The sequence below is a fragment of the Thunnus thynnus genome, chromosome 9, assembly GCF_963924715.1.
Source record: "Thunnus thynnus chromosome 9, fThuThy2.1, whole genome shotgun sequence".
Lineage (NCBI taxonomy): Eukaryota > Metazoa > Chordata > Actinopteri > Scombriformes > Scombridae > Thunnus > Thunnus thynnus.
In genome coordinates this window covers 28,379,346-28,404,685 of record NC_089525.1, presented here as the reverse complement: position 1 = coordinate 28,404,685, position 25,340 = coordinate 28,379,346, and the positions used below count along the sequence as shown (strand labels likewise).

The following is a 25,340-nucleotide window of genomic DNA, read 5'->3' as shown; positions in this document are numbered from 1 at the left end:
GCCAGGTGATTTGAAGATACATCCTAGGATGCGCTGGGATGCATGATCAGTGATGTCATAGGGTGTTCTGCTTCGCTCAGGCGACCCAGCCAGGGTTGATCAGACCCTGGCTTGTGTCCCAGCAGCATTGGCCCACGGATCACTCCTCCTGATCCAAAGCCATCTGGAGGCCCTCTCTGCAGCATCCATGGTGGACTTGGTGGCTTTCCTTTTTGAAACCCCAGTGGTGTCAAGTAGAGTGTAGACCTTGCACAGTGAGTGGCCTAGCAAAGCCCCTACACCCCTCTTCAATGGTGGTCTTTCAGCCACTTATATAATAAATTATCTGATTTATATTATACTCTGCTTTCAACCTAAAAAAAAAAAAAAAATACGGTCATGAATTAAAAAGGCCTGTTTTATTTAGTCCAAACAACACCATTAAGTGATGGACATAAGGGAGAATATTCCTTTCTAAATATAAAAGCTCTAATGTTTATTTGAGGAAACAATTAAAGTGTACAGATTAAGAAGACAGTAGAACATTAGCTGGGATTGTAGAATACACACACACACACACACACACACACACACACACACACACACACACACACACACACACATTTACAGTTATCTTTTTTCTGTTGATCATTGAGCATTATGAGTGTCAATATATACATCAAATAATAAAAACCTAATTGAAGTCTCTGTTGAAATATTTGCCATTATTGTGGTCGTTTTCTTGTCATATTTTGACTAATTTGGCTATTTTAGCGTTTGATGACCTCAATCTATATTACGACAGCACCATCTAGTGTTCCTCCCGTGGAATAGTCAGTCTTATTTGTCCCGCCCAGTCTCAAATTCTATTGGCTCAAGTGTTTCGCAAGGTCAGCCACTTTCTGCTTCCCGATTGGCTCGTCCATGTGTCCGTCACACCAGTTTACGGAAGTGTAAACACCCACCACAAAGATGGAGGACGATATTTCAGACTTGAGCAGACCGCAAATGTACTTGTTTGGTGAGCTCGCTTCTTCTGACAAACCTACAATTCTTGGGTCGCACAATCAGCTTTATTGCCCTGTTATCATACACAAATAGACATTTAACATTTCTAGCTAAAGGAAGTTAGCTGAATAGCTGTTTAACCTGGCTGCCCCCACTCGCGCCAATTCAGTTCTTTTGTTAGCTAACTAGCCGAGGAAAGCATGGAGATGCGTTGCTATTGTACACGAAAAAACCCCCTGGTGTCTCAAACTATTTCATGCATTTGTTCATGTTGTACAAGATAAGTGCAAATATAACGGTAGTTACACGTTGCACGTATCGTTTTTTCCCCTTTAGGTTGTACCTTGAAATCGGACAAACGGGAGTTCAAAGTTGACGTTGACGACGATGATACGGAGCAACAGCTGTCACTCAAAGCAGTAAGATAGTCATTTACCATAACTGATCCAGCAGGATAGCGGGACGTGTTTATAAAGGGAAAGATAAAGATCAATTATACATGAAGTCGCTGTTTATTCATACGTTACAAACATTAGCTGCCTCAGCAAAATTATACGCTAGTTGTAGGCCGAACTCCTCATATTTCTCTTTCTCTTTATTAATAGAAAGCGTCATTTACAGCGTATGACATTAAGCCAATAACTGAAAACAAATAGGCATCATGATGAAATAAAGATAACATAAAGGACTTCACTTTCAATATGTTGATACATAACATAGGTAGCAGGACAACGGGTTAAAGTAATGATAATAATAAATAAATAGAAAAATAACAACTGTATGTGCACATTTCTTATTGTTTATAAGTTGGACAGACTCAAAATACTTTCTGATTTTAGTCATGAAAAGTTCTAATGATGACTAAGACCTTCGAGAACTTGGATTTATGGATATGAAGTTTTCCCCGTAAAATTAATATATTGACAGTCTGTTGGATTTTCTGGTTTTTGTATTCAGAGTATAATAATACATTCTTGGCTTCCAGCTTAAAGGAAAAATTCACCGCTGTGAATATGATGATTTCTTAAAACTAGGTCACCTAGCCTATATAGTAGAAATGTGCAATTATTTTTAAAATTGGTGCATTATGACTAGAGAAAACTGAGAAAAGGCTGTAATTCACCATACTGCTCTTAACACTAGAACCACCATAGGGTGCAGGCAACATGTTCATTTGCATATATACCATCCACATTGTAATGACACAATGCTGGTTGATTGTGGGCAAAGTTTCCCTTTAATTGATCGGTTAGTTTTAGTGTCTAAACAATCCTCTTTTTTTTTTTTCCAGAATCATGATGACAATCATGTTGTTACACTGAAATTCATTTTGTGTCTTTAGGCAGTTCCGTTTAAGAAGATTACACACAGATTAAACATACAGATACACATATGACACTTTTCATAGACGTACACAACACATCAAACAGTCATGACGAGCATACAGATCACATCATAGCCTCTGCATTAGCAGCACGCTGATCTTGGTTTAGCTACAGGATAGACAGATGTATAAAATAATCACAATTATGATCGATTAATTGCCAACTATTAAATTAATTGCTAATTATTTTGATAGTCGTCATTTTGAGACATTTGTGAGTGTTCCAGCCTCTAAAATGGGAAATATTCTATTTTTTTTTAGTTCTCTATGACAGTGAACTGAATGTCTTTATGTTGTGGACTGTTGGTCAGGATAGGACTAGACATTTGAGGATGTCCCCTTGGGCTTTGGGAAACAGTGTTTGTCATTTTTTTACAATTTTCAGATATTTTACGGACCAAACAACTAATTGATTAATTGAAAAAATAATCGACAGATTAATCGATAATGAAGGTAATTGTTAGTTGCAGCCCTAAATAAAAACATAAGAAAATAAATCTTAATAAATAATAACTGACACAAGAGATCAGAGGCCAAATCTGTTTTCTTAAAATAGTTTTTGGTTTGAGCAAAAAGAAAAGGGAGGGGGGGGTTTATAGAATCAGGATTCCTCCGCACAGAAGTTTACATTCAGTCAGGTGCTGGTCAAACAGGAAATATGAGAAGAATATATATTATTATAAATATTACAATGTGTTTTGTTAATGCATATTTAATGTTTTAAGTTTTATGTGAATTGTAGAAAAGTACAATTGTCACATTTTATCAGCTATACTTTGGAATGTTAAATAGAATAGTTGACTTAAACAACTAATATAATATTTAATCAATTAATTATTTGAACATTTACAGTAGTAATGAGCTAAACTGTAGTTTTCATCTGGCATTACCAAGTATTTCAGAAATGTAGACCTTAACTGGACACAAATCTCTCAAGAAAATCTTATAAGAAAGAAAAATGAAGAAACAAGAATCAGGTCAAACGGTGACGTTACATCAGGTCATTTCTTTGTAATTAGTCAAATAGAGAGAAGATATCAGAAGCAATGTTAGCATGATCATACTGAGACATATAAGCGGGGTGGTATAGAGTCTGCTGTGCTGCTGTTGCAGGCGTGTCTGGGAGCCGAGGCGGAGGATAAGTTCCACATGGTGGAAGTCGAGGGCCTCACTTATGATGGGAAGACAACCAAAGTGCCGCTGGTTGTCCTGAAGCCGTCCGTCCTTCCTTCTGTAAGTCAACGCCATCGGTGACCGCGTTTTACTCAATGGTATTAAGTAAAGAGGACACATGCTATTTGGTAATAATAATGAATAATGTCTGTTTTTTTTTTTCTTTTTTTTTGATGAAAACTAAAAAGAACTAAAAAGAAAAAATCATTCAAACTGTTGAAGATACAGAAATGAGAAGGGAAGAGAATGTAAATGCTATCTTATGTGTTATAAATTTTTGTTTTTGTAATTTTGTTGATGTAATTGTTGTCTTTTACTGTCCAGATGAGTTTAGGTGGATTTGAGATCACACCTCCAGTTACCTTCCGTCTCCAGTCAGGCTCTGGACCAGTTCACATCAGCGGACAGCATTTTGTTAGTGAGTATTACATCAGCTATTACAGCTGCTACACACACACACACACACACACACACACACACACACACACACACACATGTGACAGATAATGGATATAAGTCTGCTTTTGCAATAATGATCATATAAATGCTGCTGTGCTTTAATTAAACAGAAGTCACCATCGTACTATAACCAGTGTTTGCTTTGTAGGTGTGAAGGATTCAGATGATGAAGAGGAGGAGAACAACTCATCACCGGTGAAGCGGCCTGCAAGCCTGATGTCAGGGAAGAAACCTCTATTGGTAGCTGCTTCACTTTGTTCTTTGGATTCATTTATCAGTAGGGATTTTTTCACCTCTGCAAGAAAATGATCCCAAGCAACTTATGCTGCTGTAGTTATTTGCTTATTCTAATTTGGTCCTTCATATTTCTGTGTATGTTTTTATTTTTAAAATAAAGCTGCTGTGCAAAAAAATGTGTTAAACCCTTTTAAAATCATGACATATATATTTGAACTGTATTTATTTTAGTTTTAGATCAGAGCAAGATGAAATATGCTTATGAAAAGTTTGCTTGCTGCACCCCTACTGAACAGAAACAGATGACATGATATTACAGCAAGTCAGTACTAAAAATGTTACGATAAACTTGTGATTCAATGCCGTTACCCAAAATATCATTACCACTCAGCCCTTCTGTAAAACTCTAACGGTGTTTTTCACAAATTGACAATTAATTTTCTTTGTAGAAAAAACTAAAGATGGATTCTGACGATGATGAAGAAGACAGCGATGAGGATGATGACGAGTATGTTTTTTATGCACAGTTTTGTCAGTTAATGTGCACCCCCCCAAAAAATACCACATATATTGTTTTATTGACTAGACACAATATTTATACACATTTTTATTGCATATGTGCAGAAACGATTCTGTCATAGTGGTAACATCAGTTTTTCTCTCCCGATCTTGATGTAGTGACGATGATGACGATGATGACAGTGATGAAAATGATGTGAAACCTCAGAAGACTGTCGGAAAAGAGCTCAAAAAAGTAAGTGTGGTTTTTGTTCCTTTTATAAATGATAGAAATATATGAGTAGCTGCTGCATGGTACTTTAAATAATATAAACAAAAATACACAACAGTTATGTTTTAATAAACATGTATATTTGATAGTTTCAATCCACGCAGTGTTTAATAATAATAATAAAGAGGATATGTGGATGTCAACATTTTACTGCAGGATATAATATATACTTTATGTCACACGCAGCAGTTTATTTGGGTTTCTTAGAAGCAAACACTACTCAATATTAAACATCACCTATTATTTACATGGCCCAGTGTGACCGCCATGACATTAAAACAGAATTTATTTAAAACGGCAGCCTCGAGCTTTAGTGGAGCAGTTCATTGATGTTCTGGAGAAGATGCTCCGTTTGATTCATAAATGAAAACAATGTAATTTGAACAACATCAGTAAGAGGATGATTGTTACTTATATAAGCACCACATGTTTGAAAGCCTTTAGTGATTAAAGTACTTTTAGTTTTTTGGAACTGAAGTTTTTATTCATTTTTGTGAGACATAGAGAACACAGTTATTCAACAAGTACAGTGGTGACAGTATCACACATCATGTGATACATGTACAGTACATGTGGGTACATGTAGGTGTCGTAAATCCACAAAAAGAAGAGAAATAAGTTAATAAAATAGAAATAAATAACCCATAATAATGCTAGTTAAATAAATATATATTGAACAATAAATAATAATAGAATTGTAATAGAACAATACACAATATAAATCAATAAAAACACTGCCTTTAGGTGGGCATATCAGTGGTTTGGAAGCCCAAAAGAGAGCCCACAAAGAATCCACGTCTACTTGATCACATTTCAATCTGTCGAGCGTACTTTTACACGATGCTGTTTCTACCATCGCACTCGCCCATTCCTTTATGTCAGAAGCTTTGAAGGATTTCCAGTGTGTTAAAATAATCCTGGAAGCTGTGACCAAGCCAACCGTTATGACTGAGAATACACACTCTGACACACTGGCAGACAAACGTACCGATGCTTTTATGAAGTTATCTCTTCATGTCTTCTGAAGGGTGATAAACATCAAAGACTAATTACTAATCATGCATTGCTTTTCAAATAGTCTGGGTTGAGATTAGTTGTCTTTTGTCCTCTGTGATGTGGGTTAGGTTAGAGTTTTTTTACTCCATTATTCTGTCTCTAAATGTGCATGTAGGTAACTAAACTGTACAGTAAATTGTATTTGCTTGGAGTGTTTCCAATCCTCTGTTGTCCACCAGGTGTCAGGGTAGCCAAAAGCTTGTCCACATGTTTTTTGTGTATGTGTGTGTGTGTGTGTGTGTGTGTGTGTGTGTGTGAGAAATTTATTTCTCTGCATTGGTGCAGTCTGCCCACTCCCCCTTTGTTTCTACTGAATCATTTAAACTCCCACAGACTGTATCCTGTAGTAACATTTCATTTCAGCAGGCCCTTCCCATTCCTGCACTCACTGACCGTCCACCTTTTTTTGTATGAGGCAAAACATGGAACTTTTTCATCCTGTTCGCTCTTGTACCCATCTGTTTTCAGAGAGAAAAACACAGGGTCTGTGTGGCGTAATGATCGGATTTCTCCTCTGTAATCTGCTTGAATTCTCACCGTCTCACCAACAAGACGGCGCTATGTCATGCACGCACGCACACACACTCAGAGATACATGTACGCTTTTTTTAGACGTGTATGCGTACGTGCAAGCACGCATACATACTTGCAAAAAATGCACATCCATTATCTGCAAGCATTTACGATACATATCTACAGTACATATGCAGACAAGCATACGTGCACAGTTTCATGCACACACTCTTACACACACACACACGTGCACACTCTAGTTATGGGAAACATCTTCCCCCCATTTTTGTGTAACCCTGCATATCTTTGTCCCTCTGTCATCCCACTGTTAATATGATTGCTCCTTTTTATCGTCTCTCGTGCCATTTCAGCTTTGCACCTGGCCTTCGCCTTTGAACACTTGTTTTGCGTGTAACCACAATCACTTGCAAGTGCGCGGGTGCATGTGTGTATCTGCCTAATTTTTACGTCGGTGTCTGTTTGTGATTTCTTTTTACTTTTTTTTTTTTTTACTTTTTTTTTTTTTGAACACGCAATCCAAGTGCAAACTGTGCCAGGCAAAAGATCAAAGCGGGGCAGATGCGCATACCTGCGACGTGAGCGCCGATCCTTGCCTCAGGGTCAGATGACAGCTGAGCATTTCTGTCACCTGTTGATTTATTCTGTTGTCTTCTCCTCCAATCCCTCCATCTCCTGTGCCCCACACCCCCTCCCCTCCGTGACCTTAATCCTTTTCTTCACCCTTCCTTTCTTTATCTATCCTTTCTCATTCTTAAATAATGAAAGCACAAAGCTGGGAACAATTATTGATTTACTGACAACTGGGCAATATTTCAATATCCGTTTTTTTTTTTTTTGTTTTTTTTTCTGCAAGAGTTCGGTATCTAACATCAACATTGTTTTACAGTACCAACCGAAATGTGTCCAAAACACTTGAGTATTGAAAACTGCCAAATATTTAAAGTACTCAAATGTTTGATCAGATATATCTACATAAACTAGGAAATCAGGGAACTTTGCTAATTCTGTTTGATCAAACTCTAGTTTGGCTGCTTGTCAGATAACATGAAACACTGATGCACTTACAAGTTTGTGATATTTTGATAAATACAAAGGTTTTGTAGAAACACATGCTTATATTCTTCTGAGTTATTAAAAGTTTAATATCGGTATTGGTACTGAAAGTCAGGTATTTATTGAAACTTATATGGACACATTTTTAAGTACATAGAGGCCAATTACAGTTTTTAATGTGACAAAATGTTTTGTTACCACTTAGAAGAGCAAAAAGGTTTACGGAGTTTTTTTTTTATTCATGTGTCTTTTATTTACATGCTTACGTCGCATGTTGTCAGTGTTGCCATGACAAGTAAATCTTACATCATTTACTTGAGACAGCTGTCATACTTTCGATAATGATACGGCTTGGCTGTGCAGAACTGGCAATGAGATCTATACATGTCAATGTAAATAAAGTGAAACAGCAGAGTTCAGTTGTATATCAGGAGACTCCTTTGTTGAGTCAGAAACTGTCAAAAAGACGTATAGTTTGCCTTTCAAACAAGCACAGTAAGGGTCCTTTTACTCTACAGGAAGCCAGGAATCTTTCTAAGAACTCAGGGACTTCAATCACAGGAACCAGTTTTTAGGCTCTTGAGCCATGACTCCTGCCCCCAAAAAGTCTTTGCTCTGGAGAGAGAACTTTCCGATAACCCAGGAGCTTGGAGTTAGAGTTTGCAGTGCTGAACATCACTCACTGCTACATCTTGTGTACAGCACCGAGACAGCAAGCATTGTTTGTCGTCGCTAATATCAATACATGTGGTCGGGATTTCTTGAAATGTTACTGACCTTTAAATGGCAGTCATGTAGTCATGTAGCTGACTTCCTGACTAGTCTATAAAGATCAAGATCAAGACACGGAGTGGGATAACGAGAGAGTTAATGATAAAAATGTAGTTAATATGCTTATCGTTTCAATGTAGTTATGAGGAGTCAGGTTTCTAACCTTTGCAGCAAATATTTTTTTTCATTGTCTGATGTTTAGATGCATCACATCACATCACAATTACTGCACTCTTATCTTGTCACATGCAAAATTGTGTCACAAAAAAAGCCGTCACTTTTGAATATATCAGTGCTGTACTTTACGTAAACGTTGCTTCATGGTAGAAGCAAAGTTATTCAAACGATCGGTAAAAGATTATGATCATAAACACAGAAAGGAGAAAAATCCAACTCACTGGGAGAGCGTTTCAGCATCTTGTATTACCAGGCATCGCTCTAGGAAATTACATGTGTAATTGCCTTGTAGCAGTTATGTCAACACAGGCAATTACACTTTTAGCCCATTCCAAGGCGAATACCAGTGATTGTGAGGAAAGGGTTGGTGCTCAGGAAATGCAGGTACTTGCCTCGGCTATTACAAGGTAATTACACAGGTGACTTAGAGCAATGGAAACCTGACGGTGAGGCCTCCAGTGTTTGAGAAGAACAATGGCAGATTATTGGGGCACTAAGTATCTTATCAATGAGAAATTACCGACTAATGTTTCCTCTGTTGTTTTATATATCAGTGTTGCTCAGATAATTTCAGTTTTGGTTACGTATGATCTCTAATTTGGTTGCAGTTATGTTTTTAACAAGCCTGCGTAGAAATAAACCTTTTCAATCATATAATAAATTGGGACTGCCACTACTGACATTTTGCTATTATCTTTGTTTTTTTGTTTTTTTGTAGAAGGTACATTTTTTCTTCTTCTTTGGTGTAAAATGCTTTTATAGTAGTATACACATGCTGCATTGATATTATTATGACCATACAGGGGAGAAAGAAAATAATATGAGCACCTCATGGCCAAAGACTCTGAAGAAAATTAACCACAATTGCAAACACTTATACAAATGTGGTTCTTATTATGTTACCTGCCAGTTATAATTTGTCAGCTATAACACAGGCTTGGCAGTTATCGCTTGATAATGGGAGTTTTCAAACAACATACTAAAACTATAAGCCCAAAAATAGTTTTAATATCTCCGTCCAAATGTACCCAGTGAAAAGGCCCTGAAGGGGACACACTGACAAAACGAAACCACAGTCACAATTGTAATCATAGTAACATATAAGCAATAGATGGTTAAGTCCTACAGGTATCCTAAGAACTTCAGGGTGTTTTATTTAAATCTTATGAATTTTGTTTGTGTTTCTTTGTTTTCTCAGAGTCCAGAGTCTTTGGTTAAGAAGCCCAACAAAACTCCAGTGAAACAAAACGGCCCTGCAGGAAAACCATCAGGATCAGCCGCCAAAACACAGATTAAGGTAGGAAAGGCTGCATTATTTGCTCAGCTTGTTGTATTAAGAATATAACTCCTGACAGCCGAGGGCAAACAAACGCACGTTTACATGTATTTTTTTTTTTGTTCAGATTTAAACACAGTTATTTAGATGTGGTTAAAAGTCTGTTGAGCCACATAGAAATGAGTGATATCTCAAAACTAAGCAAAGTAAAAATCCATAAATATAGATAAAACAAAAAATGAGAGCGTCTATATGTTGCACCCCTCCCTCCGACCTTTTCATAAACCATAAAATTCCCCACCTACCTCAAATCCTAGGCCTATATGTTTTGAACTACAGTGGAAAACACCTATAGTGATCATGGTTACAGTGATCAACCGCTTATATGGATCAAAAAGCTCAGGACAGAATTATTCCTATACAAATGCTGTTTAAGTTTAAGTTTAAGTAATTTGCTTATAGTAATCTAGTAGTCTGCTTACAGTGTTCGCTTTGGGTCTTTTCATACATGAGAAGAACATATGGTAAACATTTTTAAAACTACAGAAATTCTCTTTTTTTTAACTTCTATGATACATGTATGATGTGTAGCTTAACGGCTGCGGCACCGTTATAACCTCGTGGTAACCCGTCTGCTTCTGGCTGGTTACTTGAGGCTGCTGCTGCGTGCACATTAAAATCATGACGGGAAAAAGAAAGTCATTTTCTCTCAGTGAAAAACGTAGTCTCATCGAAGCTTATGACAAACTGCCAAAAACGAGCCAACGAGATGCAGCAGCAAAAAACAACAAGCGTTTGAAACAGCTGTACTGTATTTTGAAACAGTCAATAAAAGCCAGTAAATAGCGAAGCTGTCCGTTTCATTACTTCATATTTATGTAAGAAATATACAAATGTCAATTAGATGGTAATCTGCATGAGAAAAAAAAATTCGGTTATAATAATCATCCACCTGAAAGAGGTTTTCCTCTCTGTAATCATTCCTCCTGTTCATACTGGCTGGTTAAAGATCCCCTTCAAATGTGCGTTCAGTGCAAGTGATGGAGGCCAAAATCCACAGTGTGTCCACACAGACATTTAAAAGTTGACGTGAAGCTTATATGAGGCTTTAGCAGTCTGAGTTAGTCATATCAAGTGGATATCTGCTACATTTACAGTCTTTTTAGCGTCAAATATCCTCTTTGTGTTTCCTCGGACAGTGTTTTCCCTGTTGAGCTGCGGTGGAAGTATAGTAACAACTAGAGGGACTTTGGCACTAAAAAGACTGTAAGCTAATATGAAGCCTCACTGTAATGTTGAAAGATATCTTTCAACATTACAGTGAAGCTTCATATTAGCTTCAGATAAACTTTTAAATTAATATTTGGAATTTTGTGCCAGAAGGAGGCTTGTGGATTTTGGCTCCAATCACTTACATTGTAAGTGCAATATGAAGGGATCTCTTAATGATCAGTATGAACAAGACGAATGATTATGGCAAGAAAAACCTATTTCAGTCTTCATATTGTTTTAAGATGGACTTGAAAAATTGCGAACTCATCCTTAAAGATCTAGAGGGAAGAGACGTTATCTGCTTGACTGATGAATTAGCTCTGCGGTTATACACGGCTACAGTTAAAGCCAATATCTATATTCTTAAATAAAGCCATCTTAAAAGTATGCAGAACAACTGTGGATTATAAAAGTGGGAGTTTTAAAAAAAGAATGGACAAATAAGGCTGCATTTATCTATGTACTGCATCAGTGAGAAGCACCTTTGATAGACGGATATCGTGTCATTTATTGTATTGTGTCACAACATATGCTTAAAAGAAATTAATTCTCCAGTCTAAAGCAGTGGAGAGCAACACATTTAAACTCTCATATTTGCAAAATGCATTATTAAGTGTAGTGCATTTAAAAATCTAACAAAAAAAACCCTTCCTCAACAAACACCTTGATCTTTTTGTCAAAGTCATTTCTGTTCAAACTTGAGCCACAGGATGTCTATGACCAAGGGTAATTGTTTGCATTTATTGGCATTCACAATTAGAACATGCCAAAAAAAAAGAAAAAAAAAAACAAAACATGTAGAGTCTTGCCATTCCTCTGCCAGGGAATGTGATAAATGCACATTGCAATTAGCTCAACCTGATAGTTAATTTCTTCGATGGAATGTCTTGGACAGCCGCCTCTGAAAACCCAAAGCTTGAACTCTGCCTCTCTTTAAGCAAACACACCTGACCTCCAAACGGGTTTCCTAGGGCAGGGTTTAAACCTGTGACCCCTCGGCCTGACCCCGTCGTCGTCTTGAGTTGCAGCCACCTTTGATGCCCCCCCCCAACCCCCTGTAACCGACATACACATCAGGGAATACAAATTGGCAAGCCTCTCTGCAAGTTTACACATCTCACAAAGCACGTTGCCTTGACAAAAAATGACTTGGACAGAAACCCAGTTTAGATAAGACTTTATGTGTCGGCATGCCAACGCTGGCTGCATGTTTGATAAAACATGGCTTATGCTAAAAGGCACATCATCTCACACCCACCTCACTACACATAAGAAAATTGTCATTTCTTGTCTGATGTCTTGAAAGAAAGCTCTGTGATTTTTTTTTTTTTTTTTTTCCTGTTAAACACTAAACCACAGGATTGCTAAACTCCTGAGGCGAGAAAGCGATTCCCCCCCGGGGGGCTTGTGTTCTCGCTGTGTGGGAGAGTGCAGTTAATTCTGTCGTGGCTGTTATTCAGACGTAACACATTTCAAGACAGGCTCTTGAAATGCTCTAGGGGATTAGCCGATGGGCCGACGGGGCGCTGAACCGCCAAAACCATCCCCGCCAGTTTAAATTTTTTTTGGCCCACGGAGCGTCGACTGCCCCCTTCCCCTCTCCACTTCTACACAACAACTGTTCCCTCTCGACAACCTCTTCACACCCCTCACTTCCTGGACACACCTTCTCCCAATTGCTCTCATTACCAGCGTTTGATGTCTGGTGCAGCTTGCGCTTCCAGATGCCCCTGAGGAGTGAGGAAGCGGGCGTGGATGTCTGTTTTTTCTTTCCTAAATGCAGGTGACTGGTCATTAGATTGGCTTGTCAGATCTGTTGCCAGTACCGCAGTTCTCACCTCTCAGAGCCCAGCATGTAGCTGCACCTTCTTGCGTAACCGGCTCGACATGAGAACCAGCTAACTCGAGTTGTGCTGATCTGAAGTAACTTTATCTTGCAGCTGGTGTCTTTTGATTGATGGGTTTGGAGGAGTCGATGCCTTAAAGCAGACGTCAGAGTCGTAAACTTGTTAACCACTTCACTCAAGCTTATCCCAAAAGGGTGTGAGTCATTGTTTTAGGGACTGATTGACATGTGTTACAGCAGGTGCCTATCTAGGCAGCATTGTGTGTAAGGATGTTTATTTCTCACTATGACTTCACAGATTGGAACTGTTTGCATGAAAAATGTCCAAAAGACCAATCCCTATACTTACATACATGACCTGACTTTTTTTCCCCCAGACAACGGTCCCCAAATCTCTCATTCCAACAAAATGACAAGTACTATCCCTGGACAGACCTGATGAGCAAAAGGTGTCGCAAACCATGTGTTTGCACAGGATTGAAGACGAGAGATCGCATCAAATGATAGTGTGCTTGTGATTAAGTTCCATGTCTCGTGGCATCTGTAATCAGCGTCTGGCCCAGATGAAAAAGCTTGCTGGCGTTGTGTGTTTATCAGCTGTTTCAGGTCCACAGCTGTCCTTTGGAAGTAGAGAGCTGCTTGTAAATAATAAATACGTAGTGGATTTGTCTGGCCGGGAGCCAGCAGCTTTTTTTTTTTTTTTTTTTGTAGCGTGGTATGTGTGCTTCAAGGTTTTCTTCATTTTATACCTTTTGATCTGTGCTATAAAATGCAGATCTCTTGGGGACAGGGACAGATGATTGCATGCGTGATAATTTATGTTCTTGAAATTAGTCCACCTGTTTTTAACCATTTCAAGTTTTAAACCCTCGTTGTTCAAAGCCTGATGTTCGCCTTTTATTTTATTTTTTTTTTTTTTGAGGAATCAAGTAGTAACACATGACATTTGTTGGATGCTTGTATCCAAATGATCTTACCATTAGGGTCTCATATGGAGAACTAGATCTGACATTTAATAATTCCCTAATGTACAAGAAAGGGGAATTCTTTAAGAAACCAGTTTTTTGTTTCCACCTATCTACTCCTGAATGTGTAGATGTGTAGAAGAGCATGTTACCTTAAGGTCCGAACACTAGAGTTTCAGCTTCCTCAGCAACAAGCTGTTTAGATGCACAGCAGTGAACGGTCCAGTGATGGGATACTCTGTTCTGTAAAGTGCAGAGGGGACCGATGATGGTGATAAAATAAGTGCTTTGAAGGCATTTTAAGATATTGGGAGAGTATATGGATACTGTATATGTTAGATAGGAACATCATTTTATATTTTTTATATCAAAACATCACAGTATATCTATAGCCATTAGTGGCCTCAGGTAGTTGCTGCCTAATGGTAAAGTCTGTTGGATCAGAACCATAAGATAAATCATACGTCTGCTCACATCTGCTGAATACTAATATCGTTTTTGCTTTCAACACATTGTGGTTTATTTTCTGTTTTAAATTATATAACAGACACACAAGTGTAAGAAAAACTGCAACTGAAACCAAAATCACAATTGCTAAAAGCGAAATGAGGCCCAAACCTTCTTACATTGTGTCTTATTTCCAGTAAAAAACCCCTGAAATTATCAGCACCATTCTCCACCCACTCAGCTGCAGAACCACAGTGTAGGACAGTAAAGTGTTTAGAAGCAGAAATGATCAGCAAACAAGCAGAACACCACATAAAAACAATGACTGGACCGGACTGGACTCGCTGTGTATAAAGTTCCTCTATAAGCTGCTCCTCGCTTCTCTCAGATGCGTCTCTGGCTATCAATGAAACCCTGCAATTTCTCCGGATTCCACACCGGCTTTGCATGTAGGGACAAGCTCTGTTGCTTGTGTAACATGCAGTCACAGCATATGGCGTGTGTGTGTGTGTGTGTGTGTGTGTGTGTGTGTGTGTGTGTGTGTGTGTGTGTGTGTGTGTGTGTGTGTGTGTGTGTGTGTGTGTGTGTGTGTTGTTGTGTCATACGAAGACACTTACTAATTGAGGACCTCTGGGGCCTCTGCTGCCCAGGTCTGGACACACCTGTTGGCCTGCCAGTACAGTCCTCATGCTCACAAACACACTCTTTGTGCATTAAGACATATGACGCCACCAAAAAGTGATAAATAAGTGTTGCTTGTTTTAGTTTAGAAAGAGTGTCATCTTTTCTCGAAGGGGTAATTCGTTTGCTCTCAGTGCAGCTTTTATGGATAAACAGCTGCTCTTTGACCTTTTTTAACCTTTAGTTCAGTGGATAGGATTTACCATCAATGGAAAAACACATTTGACAACAATTTCTATTGCTCATTGGAGAGTCGGGGCTTGCCCTCTCCTGCTTGCGAACAATAAAATGATAATTTGTACCTGATGTATTTGTAAAATAAAAGATGTTGTAATTAGATTAGAATTTGTTGTCCTTTCTTATGCTTTTATCTCCTTCCAGCTGGTTGTCTATGCCAAGCCTGTAAACACAGACCTAGACTAAATAGGTCACGATAGGGCTGAAGCCCAGACCCGCCTGTCGGTCAGAAAATCAATCTACCGCCACTAAATTAAAATCAGCAATTTGCTGTTAGAGGAACATGTATATGTTGAGTTTACACCATAATCTTCCACCGTTCACAGAGAACAGTACAGGTTTATAGCAAGAGCTGAACTCGAATTAAAGAAGAAATATTGCGACATAATGTGAAGCTATCTTTTTTATCTACAACATTATAAATCTCTCTCCATTTGACATATCAATCAGTGTTTCTTATCTAGCTGATATATATATATATATATATATATATATATATATATTTTTTTTTTTTTTTTTTTTCTAGACACCTGCCCCAGGAAAAGACAAACCCCAGGCTGGGCCGTCTAAATCTCCGTCTCTGGCTGAGATTAGGAGCAAGTTGTCAACGGCAGCCAAGGAGGTATGGCTGTCATCCTCTTTTGCAAATTACCGCTCTTAATTGAGTGTCTGACGCATGGTTAAGCTGATGATTTAATGTCCTTTTTTTCCTTCAGGGAAAAACTCTACCGAAGACGGAGCAGAAGTTTGAGAATTTTGTGAGGAGTTCTTTTAAAATATCAGACAAAAAAGTAAGTAATCATGAGTCATTTGATATGTTATGTATATATTTATTGATGGTTGGCAGCCCTTATTACTATGCATTCAAGATTGTTTATTTTGAAGTCTTACATTCGTAGCTCCTGCATCATTTGTGCAATTTATTTCCTGCTTTTTTGCTCTTTTTTTTATGCATTTAGTCTTCTGAACACTCAACCATGTTTCTAGAAATATTCCACTTGCTGGATGTCGGTAGCCATAGGCACATTTACTCCAACTGTCATTTTTGCTTAAAGAGCTCTTTGCCATGATAGATACCGAGGAATGCGTTATTGTTCACACCGTCCACATACCTTACGCTGTCCAGTATTCCTCAAAAGTCTCTCCAGCACAGCGTGTTCTCTTTGAATTATATTCATTTTGTGTGTCAGCGGGCTCTTTCGAGATGGAATGGGAGTACACCTGCCAAGGCGAAACTCTTTCCCAGTGATTTACTGGAGTGTGTGTCTTTTGTAGCCTTAATGAAGGGACTGGCGGTATGTGGATGGTACCAGTCTCACATTTACATTCAAGGTCTTTGACCAGCCTAAGAAAGGGGTTTTTCCTAAATGCTCAACTTCAATCTTTTCTAATGCTGCTTGTCATTTCAGAAGCAAAAACGGCCCCTGCATGCTGTTGTGCAGTGCATGAATTAATCACGCAAAAATCCCCGAAGATTATCACCGTTGACTAATTTATCCTGCAGCGTGTCAGATATTAACACTCTGTATTCCAGTGTGTGTTAGACATGAAAAAGGGATATTTGCAGATAACATTTGTGATTGCAGCGCAGTGTTAAAATGTTAACTGTACAGTTATGAGAGCAGGTGAAAGCTCTTTTGAGTGGAGCGAGGGCTCGGCGGACGAGGAAAAGAGTGGGGGTGGAGTTGGGTCGGGGAGAGCTTGTTGATCCCAGTGTGTAGAAACATCTGTGGAAGTGCTTTGGTTTCATCAGCCAAGGCTGAGATCTGTCAGACCTGGAGCACCTAGTCATATACTCTGGTATGTACTGCTGCCCCCACCCAACCCCTCGTCGTTCCCCAACAGCCCCATCTAAACTCAGCGTTCCCACAGGCGAGACGCACAAAAGCATGTTGTAGTAAAAGTGAGTCATGTGTCTCATGCTGTATAGCACTTCATTTGGATGATTTATAATTTCTCTCTCTCTCTCTCTTTCTCTCTCATTCTGTCTCTATCCCTCTCTCCCCTCTCCGTACCTTCCTCAGGTGGTCAAGGACCTCTGGAGTTTTGTACAAACACTGAAGATTGAGAAGAAGTAACAATCCTTGTACTTTGAAGCATTTCTATGTTTTGCATCCTGCAAGACATTTAAAGGCACAGTCGGCGATTTCCTACTCAGCCTTATCTTGTCAGAATAGCAAACTATGACTCGGAGTGATCAGAAGGACTGAGCGCTGAAATTGGTTTAAAGCCATTGATGTTTAGATTCAGGTGTCATTGTTCTTTTTAGATGCGAAGCACATCATGGAGCTGGTTCGTAATTCGCTCATAAACTCACTCATCCACATTTAGCAGAACGGAGACGCTGTCCACGTCATCGCCTGCCAATCTGCACCACCTATAGGAGAGGAAAGTAATAGCAATCCACTGGTTATGACCTGCGGATGTTTATGTTGGTTCTTTATGGAAAGAAATAGCCGCTGCAGTTTTGATACTTGCGCCACCTGCAGGCAATAAATGTTGCACCTGCAGATTTTTATAGTCGCAATAAATAACAGTTATGTAAATTATTAGGTAACAACAAAGTTTAGAATTCAAATGTTCAGAGCTTAAGACAGGACAGAGAACCTAGTTAACTTAGTCATTGCTCATTTGTTTTCTTTTTTATGTTTTGCACAGAACAGCTGTGTGTCAGGTTCTTAACAGTATCTTTTTTTTTTTGTACAAAGAGTCTCCAAACATGAACATTTTTAAATTGTACCCACAAGGGCTCTAACATGTAAAATATAAATCCTCAAACAGTTGCTATAAAATTGAAAGCAACTGCAGATGTAACATCCACCGTCAAATAACAGAAGCTATTCCTTTCCTCGCCGGTAGATAGTGAGACCAGCATGGCTACGTCTTACTCTCTTCGCCTGTTGGTGGTGCACGTTGGATCTGAACCGCAGGTTTGAAGCTGCTGATGCTGCAGCTCTTCGATTTGATGATATCGGCTGAGCCTGATTTCAGGTGCTTCGCATCCGTGACACTGTGTGTCCTTCTTAAAGTCAATAATGCAATAGGAAATATTGCAGAATGTGCCTTTAAATATGTCTACTGTAAACTGAGAGAAATCAGTCCCATTTTGTGTGAATTTCATTAGTATGTACAAGGACGGTTGAGACAGCTGATACAGGGGGCAGTTTGACAATTTTCAGTCATCAGACAGTGACAGTATATATTTTTCCTCCAAAGTGCGGTTCAAATAGAATTTCAGCTTTATTGTCATGTGTGTTAAAAATACAGTGAAATACTTGTGTTATGGCTCCTCCCGCCTTAACACAAGGACACACCATCCCGAACCATTCCATGTTTAGCTTGCAAAACATGCTTACAGATCGTACTGTGAATTCGTCTGGCGTAATTGCGCTACACATGGACTTGGCCAATAAAAACCAAACTAAACAGGAACAACATGATGGAAAAGAAAAAAAAAACAACAGTAGTATCTGCAGTTGCTAATGTTACATATCTTTAAAAATGTATCTTTTTGAGCAAACAAATGTTCTTCCAGGAGCACACCTGATATTTCTGGATGTCATTATTTATGTTTTCTTAATGCTTTCAATACAACTGTAGTTTATTTTATACTTGGGTCTAATTATTATCTCATTTGCATTTGTAAGAAGTGTGAATGCATATCAAGGCCCATTAATATCTGTCATAACCTGAGAAGGGCATTCATTACAGTGATAATAGCCAAAACCTGTCTGAGTTCAGTACGCAAAACATTGTCAAAAGTATTACGAGTTCTATAAAACCAACACATGTCCTGACTTTAAAGTAATATACATTACATGCAAAAAGTTAATAGCAAGGAGAGGAAATTAACTAGCTCCAGCAGTACATTTACAAGTTGGCACAAACACAATTTCCAGTGTATTTCAATGTACTTTGTTGCACTAAAACCAGAATACAAGCCTATGACTAACACAGATGTTTATTACAGTATAATCATAAGGTATATATCAGACAATTACATTAAAGTAATATGACGTCACATTTACAGACACCCCGTAAAGTACTCAACCTCATAATTGTTTGCACTCTTTTAAAAAATCAGTACTCTGATGACAATAAGCATGCACTCGCTCTGTGCTTATAATGTGTTTATGATCCTGTATAATGCCTTTTATGAGCCATATGTTGGCAGTCGGACGCCATCTTTAATCGGACTGCTCGGTTCAACCTTCCCGTTGTCTGTAAAGGGCATTTGAAATTCATTAGCTGTAAACTTTCCCGCTTCAACTGATTTAGATAATTAAAGTCGTCCTGTTAATTTACCTAAATCTAGATATTAAATTTAAAGTATCTCCTCATTGTAGCGAGTAGGAGCAGGTATCAGCCCTTAATTTTTGGCTTGTGTATGTCCTTTAGAGTCCTTAATTAATGATTTTTAAATATCCTTCCCCTGTATCAACTTAATTAATTTTTCTGTAAATATTTCTCTTGCTTATATTTACAAGTACGGCAGCTGAACAATTATATTTTTAAGTGTATGTTTAATCCGCCCTTGCTTGTAGCTGGTTTTGCAGCTCGGATTTTTATTGTGTTGATGTTAGAAGTCTGTTCAGTTATGAAATGTTTGAAATACTGTCCTGTTTTTTGTTCATTTTTTAGTTTTAGCTTTGCTCTCTGTCGCTCTGCATCATCTTTAGTCAGTCCTTTGATTCTGTACTGAGTAAAACTGAAGCCCCGGATATGTTCAAGTAAAAGAATGTGATATTTTGTTGATAACTGTGTGTTTAAGGCTCAGATTGTTTTGTTTATAATTTTTAGTAATACAGAATAAAATGTTCAATCTCAAAAAATACAGTCGGCAGCAAACACTTCCATCATTATTTGGTGGTAGATGAGTTATTTTTAATCTGTTCACATTGCTGCTACAATGCTTAGATGTCCAAATTAGAGCATTATTAAGTTGTTATTGTGTGTTCTGGACTTTTGATTTTGACTGATAAATCCAAAAAACAGAGCAAATGTCTGCTGTTATATCAGACTAAAGTTCTGAGATTTCTTTAAAATATATACTGTATACAGTAGAGCTTGATTCATGAGTTTAAGTCGTTATTATAAAGAGAAAAAAAGCCCAAATTCTTTGGTTCCAGCCTCTCAAATGAATATAATACACATTCATATTTTCTGGTTCCTTTAGTCTTATACCTTTGGATCGTTGACTGTTGGCTCCTTTGGATTTGGGAGACAGTGATTGACACTTTTCACCGTTTTATAATTTTAAGACCAACTGACAAATCGAGGAAATAATTGACAGATTAATTGATAGTGAAAATAATCGTCAGTTGCAGTGCTAGTATACAGTAATCGATCCAGTGACCCCCATAATTTCTCCTTGTGTCAGTGACTGAAATACCTACTGTAAAACATAAGTATGTAGTGAGAGGTGTCTTTGATGCAAATTTAAAAGAAACAAATATGCTGCATATGTCAATGCGTATGAAATTGTAACACTGTAGTCAAATCTGAGCTGGTAGGAGTAGATGACGGCTTGACTGATTCGATGTGTGTTGAAAGAAAGTGCATTTTAGTCATTTAGTTTGTTGATTAGTTAATGCATGACTGCTGATGGTGGCTATTTGTTCATTTATGGTTTGTTAAGATGAACATATCCATCCTTCTTCTTCTTTTTTTTTTTTTTTTTTTAAACCAATCTGTAACATTTACCCGAATAAAGTGAATCTTAGCTGGTTTTGAGTCACACATCTTGGACTGTTTACTGTAGACCAGGGCAAAATGTTAGTCATGGTATTATATGGAATTCACCATTAAAGCAAAGTGATACATCCACTATGAACTAAAATGGGGTTTTTTTTCAGTCAAGTGTGAGTTCTCAGTACGTGCATCATTGTTTATTCTGTCTAAACTGTGTTCTTGACGCAATGGGAGAAAGGACACATAATTTTAATTAGAGGATGACAAGCATGCTTCATCTAGCCGTAAATGAGAGCAATGAACATGACGTATGATTTCACATGAGGGCCTTTTTTCCTCTTTGTGAACTGTATTTTCAAGGTCAACTCAGCATTGTTTTATTTTTTTAACTTAATTAAACATGAATGTCAGGTGTATCAACGTGACATTCATTAAGGTGAAATATTCTGCATTCATTTGATTGTTTAGGTGAATGAATTGGATCAATGGAAAAGCCACCACAAGATTATTTAAAATAACAAAGGATGCCGGATGTTGTTTTTTTTTATTCATCATCATTATTGTGATCCCACAATATCCTTATTTCCTCCTCAATTATAATTACCATCCATCTTTGTTGTCACCACTGGGTGGCACTGAAGTCCAGGCGTTAACTTCAAAGCAAGACACCATAATGATATAAATTGATTAAGCCTTTACCTGAAGTGTGAATCAGGCATTACTTCACTGCCAGCTGAACAGTTTTTGCCCCGTAGCCACGAGGAAGTGAGGCGCACTAGCGGATGCAGCCACGGGATGACGCACAATTTTATGTTCCAAACAAGACGACTGAGAGGCACGTGGAAATCCCCCCTTTGTGGTTAATTGGTGGAATTCCAGTCCTGGGTTTGACTGAACCAGCCTGGAGGTATTGACACACACACACAGACAAATCTCAATTCATACACACACACACACACACACAGGCCTCCAAGTTGCTCTGTGTACCTCGGTGGAGAGAAAGTAGTAGTTTTGACACTTGCAGGGCTTAGTTTAATTCCACTTGAGCAACCAATGTTTAATACCAAATAAGCATCACTCAGGTGGTAGATGCCAGGAAAGGAGGATATCTAATGAAGAAAAAGCTGCAGATAATTCAGTATAAAAGCAAAAGGTAGAAGCAGGTGAGGAAAAGGTAGTAAGTTGTGTTTGTAGCGGAGAGGAGGAAGCAAAACCTTGGAAGAAAAGGTGGCATTGAGAAGCACGTTTCCCACAAGTGTTGTAGGAACTGGACATGTCAGTCAAATCGTCTTCTTAGGGCTTGTTCATGCAGACCATGTTAATATCTGTCCTCATCCAACAAGTGAAAGGAAATGTGTGTTGAAATGTGCCAGTTGCTTATGCTTGGAGAGCCTTATGTCACAAATGAAGTGTTAACTAATGTTTATATTCATATATCTTCTCATTTGTAATAAAGTAGAGTGAACTCTAGAAAAGAAGTGTGCAGACAAGTCTGTCAAACGTTGCTAAAGTTTTAGGAACTTCTAACTGAAGTTAGATTTGTTTTGACCACCTGCTACCAAAATGTGAGGAACATGACAGATTAAAAAACACCCAAGAAAGAAGTGACGAAGAAGTGAGTTCATGTAACTTTGGTTTACAAGTCTTGCTTTGTCATCGCGCAATGTGAAACTAAACAAAACACAAAGAAAATGCATCATAGGTAACTTTTCCACTCTGTTATGGAACTGTAGCTTTGATGGCGTCTTTAGTGCTACACACAAACTGCAGTTTGGTTTTGTTTGTCCGTATCTGTCTCTGAGATGTATGAATCAACCCTTATACAACACAAGTGGATGGAAGTTCACTTGTGCTGCTCAAAGCATTGAAACATTAAAACAGCAACTCGTGTTGGTGGTTACTCTGGATAAAAACACAGAAAATACTGTCAACATTGTTCTAGGGACTATTTCTTTGGTAGCAAAGTAGTTCAGGTCTGTGGATCATCATTGTTTCATTGGGGAGGAGAAATACAACCTGGACAAATAAAACCAAAACTATTTGCATCTTTCATGTTTTGTTTGTATATTAGGTGAACAGACCCTTTACTTGTACTCTTGTTAGTGTTAGTGCCTCGCTGCAACAGTTAAACCACACAGGATCAAGGCAGCTGTGCTGTACACGAGAGACTGCAGGTATCAGTGCCCTGCATGTGTAAGCCAAACACAACATAACAGCCATTAGGGAAATATCGCCCTTTTCTCTAATCCAGCATTCACACGATATGGGACAGGACAGTCATGAGAGTCTGTTCTCAGTCATAGATGCCTCCATCAAAGGACAATCTCTTTAACCTGTGTGTGTGTGTGTGTGTGCATGTGCGTGTGTGTGTGCGTGCGCATGTTCTTAAGAGAACAGGTGTCTTTTGTTTGTGAGTGTGTTTGTGCTCCCTATGAAGAGTGTGCTAGGAAAGCACAGTACGGGCAGTTTGTGCTGTATAAAACCAGCTTGTGCAGCCACCTGCTTTAAGAGCCTGAAGCCTGTGTGTGTGTGTGTGTGTGTGTGTGTGTGTGTGTGTGTGTGTGTGTGTGTGTGTGGGTTTGTGTGTGTATGTGCACGTGGGATGGATTAAATAATCTTTGTTTCAAATTTGTGCTGTTCAGGGGCATTTTACCACAAACAAAACATGATTTGGGCATGATTTCAAGGGAGGGAGGGAGGGAGAGGACGTTTAGTAGATAACATCTAAAAGGCTCAGGCTGTTCTTGTACATTCAAACAATCTGTTGTAAAAACAGCTAAAAATGCTCAGACAAACCTTTTTATAGTTGTTAAAACACTTCCAAGTATTTAATACTCAAGTAATACAAACCAGCACATCATGTCATACAACTGACTAATGGTAGATGCTAATCTGAAAAACATCTAGCCAGACCAAAATATAAAATGTGAATAAAATATTTACCATCGTGTTAATGAGGTTTTGTAAACGTTCCCTCCTTTTTCTCTTCATCACAAAACTAAAACTTGTTTTCCTTCTACCTTTGCCAACTAAAAGTTATTTGCACCCTGTTTGACACAATCTATTTCTCTCGGCTTACACTTTTCATCTTATTTCAAGCTTGTTCTGCATGATTGTTGTGTTGGATTGAATCGATGAAAGCAATAACATGTTACGGCTTTCACCTGGGTTTTCCAGGTAAACGAGCCTTGACAAAATTCTTTGCGAAACACTTGAAAATATGCAAATGTAAATGCTGGTATCTGCAAAAGATGCTGGTTTATGACAGGTGAAACCCAAAGACATCTGCCAGTATATTGGGTCCCTACTAGAGTTTAAAGGGTAGCTTCGCAATTTTTCAAGTCTGTCCTGATACAGTAGTCAGGCGCCCAAATGAACACTGACACGTTTATTTTGCTGTAATCGTTCCTCCTCTCCATATTGACTTTTACGAGATTCCTTCACAACACACTTTCAGTGTAAGTGATGGGGGTCAAAATCCACAGGCCTCCTCCTGTGCAAAAACGCATGAAAAAAGTTTATTTGAAGCTAATATCATGCTTCAGCTGTCCAAATTAATCAAATTGATTCAATATCTTTCAAAGTTACTGTCTTCTTACTGCCAAATTCCTCTTTTTGTTACGATCCTTTAACTGAACTCAACAGAAAAACACTGTTGAGACACAAAGAGGGATTTTTTTTTACTAAAAAGCCTGTATTTGTGGAAGACATGTGCTTTATTTGACTAACTCAGATGGTTGAAGCCTCATATTATCAATAAGATAAACCTTTTTTATGTTGGTAATCTAATAGCCAGTATGAACAGGAGGAACTACAGCAAGCAAAACCTTTTTCAGTGTTCATATGGTCACCTGACTATTGTTTGAATGATTTGAATGACACATGCAATGATTGAACTCTAGTAACGACATTCAAAGTTTGTGAGCTTGTAGGTGCAACAGTCGGACGAGGTCTTTTGACAATCGAATCACAAATTAACGTTTGTATCCAGTTCAAAGCCATTTTTTTCAGTTTAGTTGTTTATGATGAGGTTGAAAATCTCGAAGATCAGATACGCTCGAAGTAACAAACTCTCAAATCCACATTAAAATTCAGACGTGTGTTGTCACCACCTCATCACCTCCTTTGTTCGTACGGCTTGTAGCAACTAGTATCAATTAAGCTACAAATTTCCATTTGATACAATCGCCCGTTATGCTGCCAAGAGTGTTACTCCACATGCTTCTCTCCAGACGTCTTGGAAGTGTCAGTACATCTTTCTTAAAGACCAGGCATTCTTTTCCATGAATCTGAGGCACAGATTA

General features: G+C 38.3%; 1 protein-coding gene across 1 annotated transcript; it reads left to right on the top strand.

The window, feature by feature from the left end:
- Positions 1–891: 891 nt before the first annotated feature.
- npm1b (nucleophosmin 1b) lies at positions 892–21,171 on the top strand. The gene is made up of 11 exons (XM_067599970.1): positions 892–1,000; positions 1,324–1,406; positions 3,485–3,604; positions 3,869–3,962; positions 4,152–4,243; positions 4,690–4,748; positions 4,919–4,994; positions 9,820–9,918; positions 15,872–15,967; positions 16,062–16,136; positions 17,370–21,171. The coding sequence occupies exons 1-11, from the start codon at positions 952–954 to the stop codon at positions 17,421–17,423; spliced, it is 897 nt and encodes a 298-aa protein (XP_067456071.1). The 5' UTR covers positions 892–951; the 3' UTR covers positions 17,424–21,171.
- Positions 21,172–25,340: the final 4,169 nt, after the last annotated feature.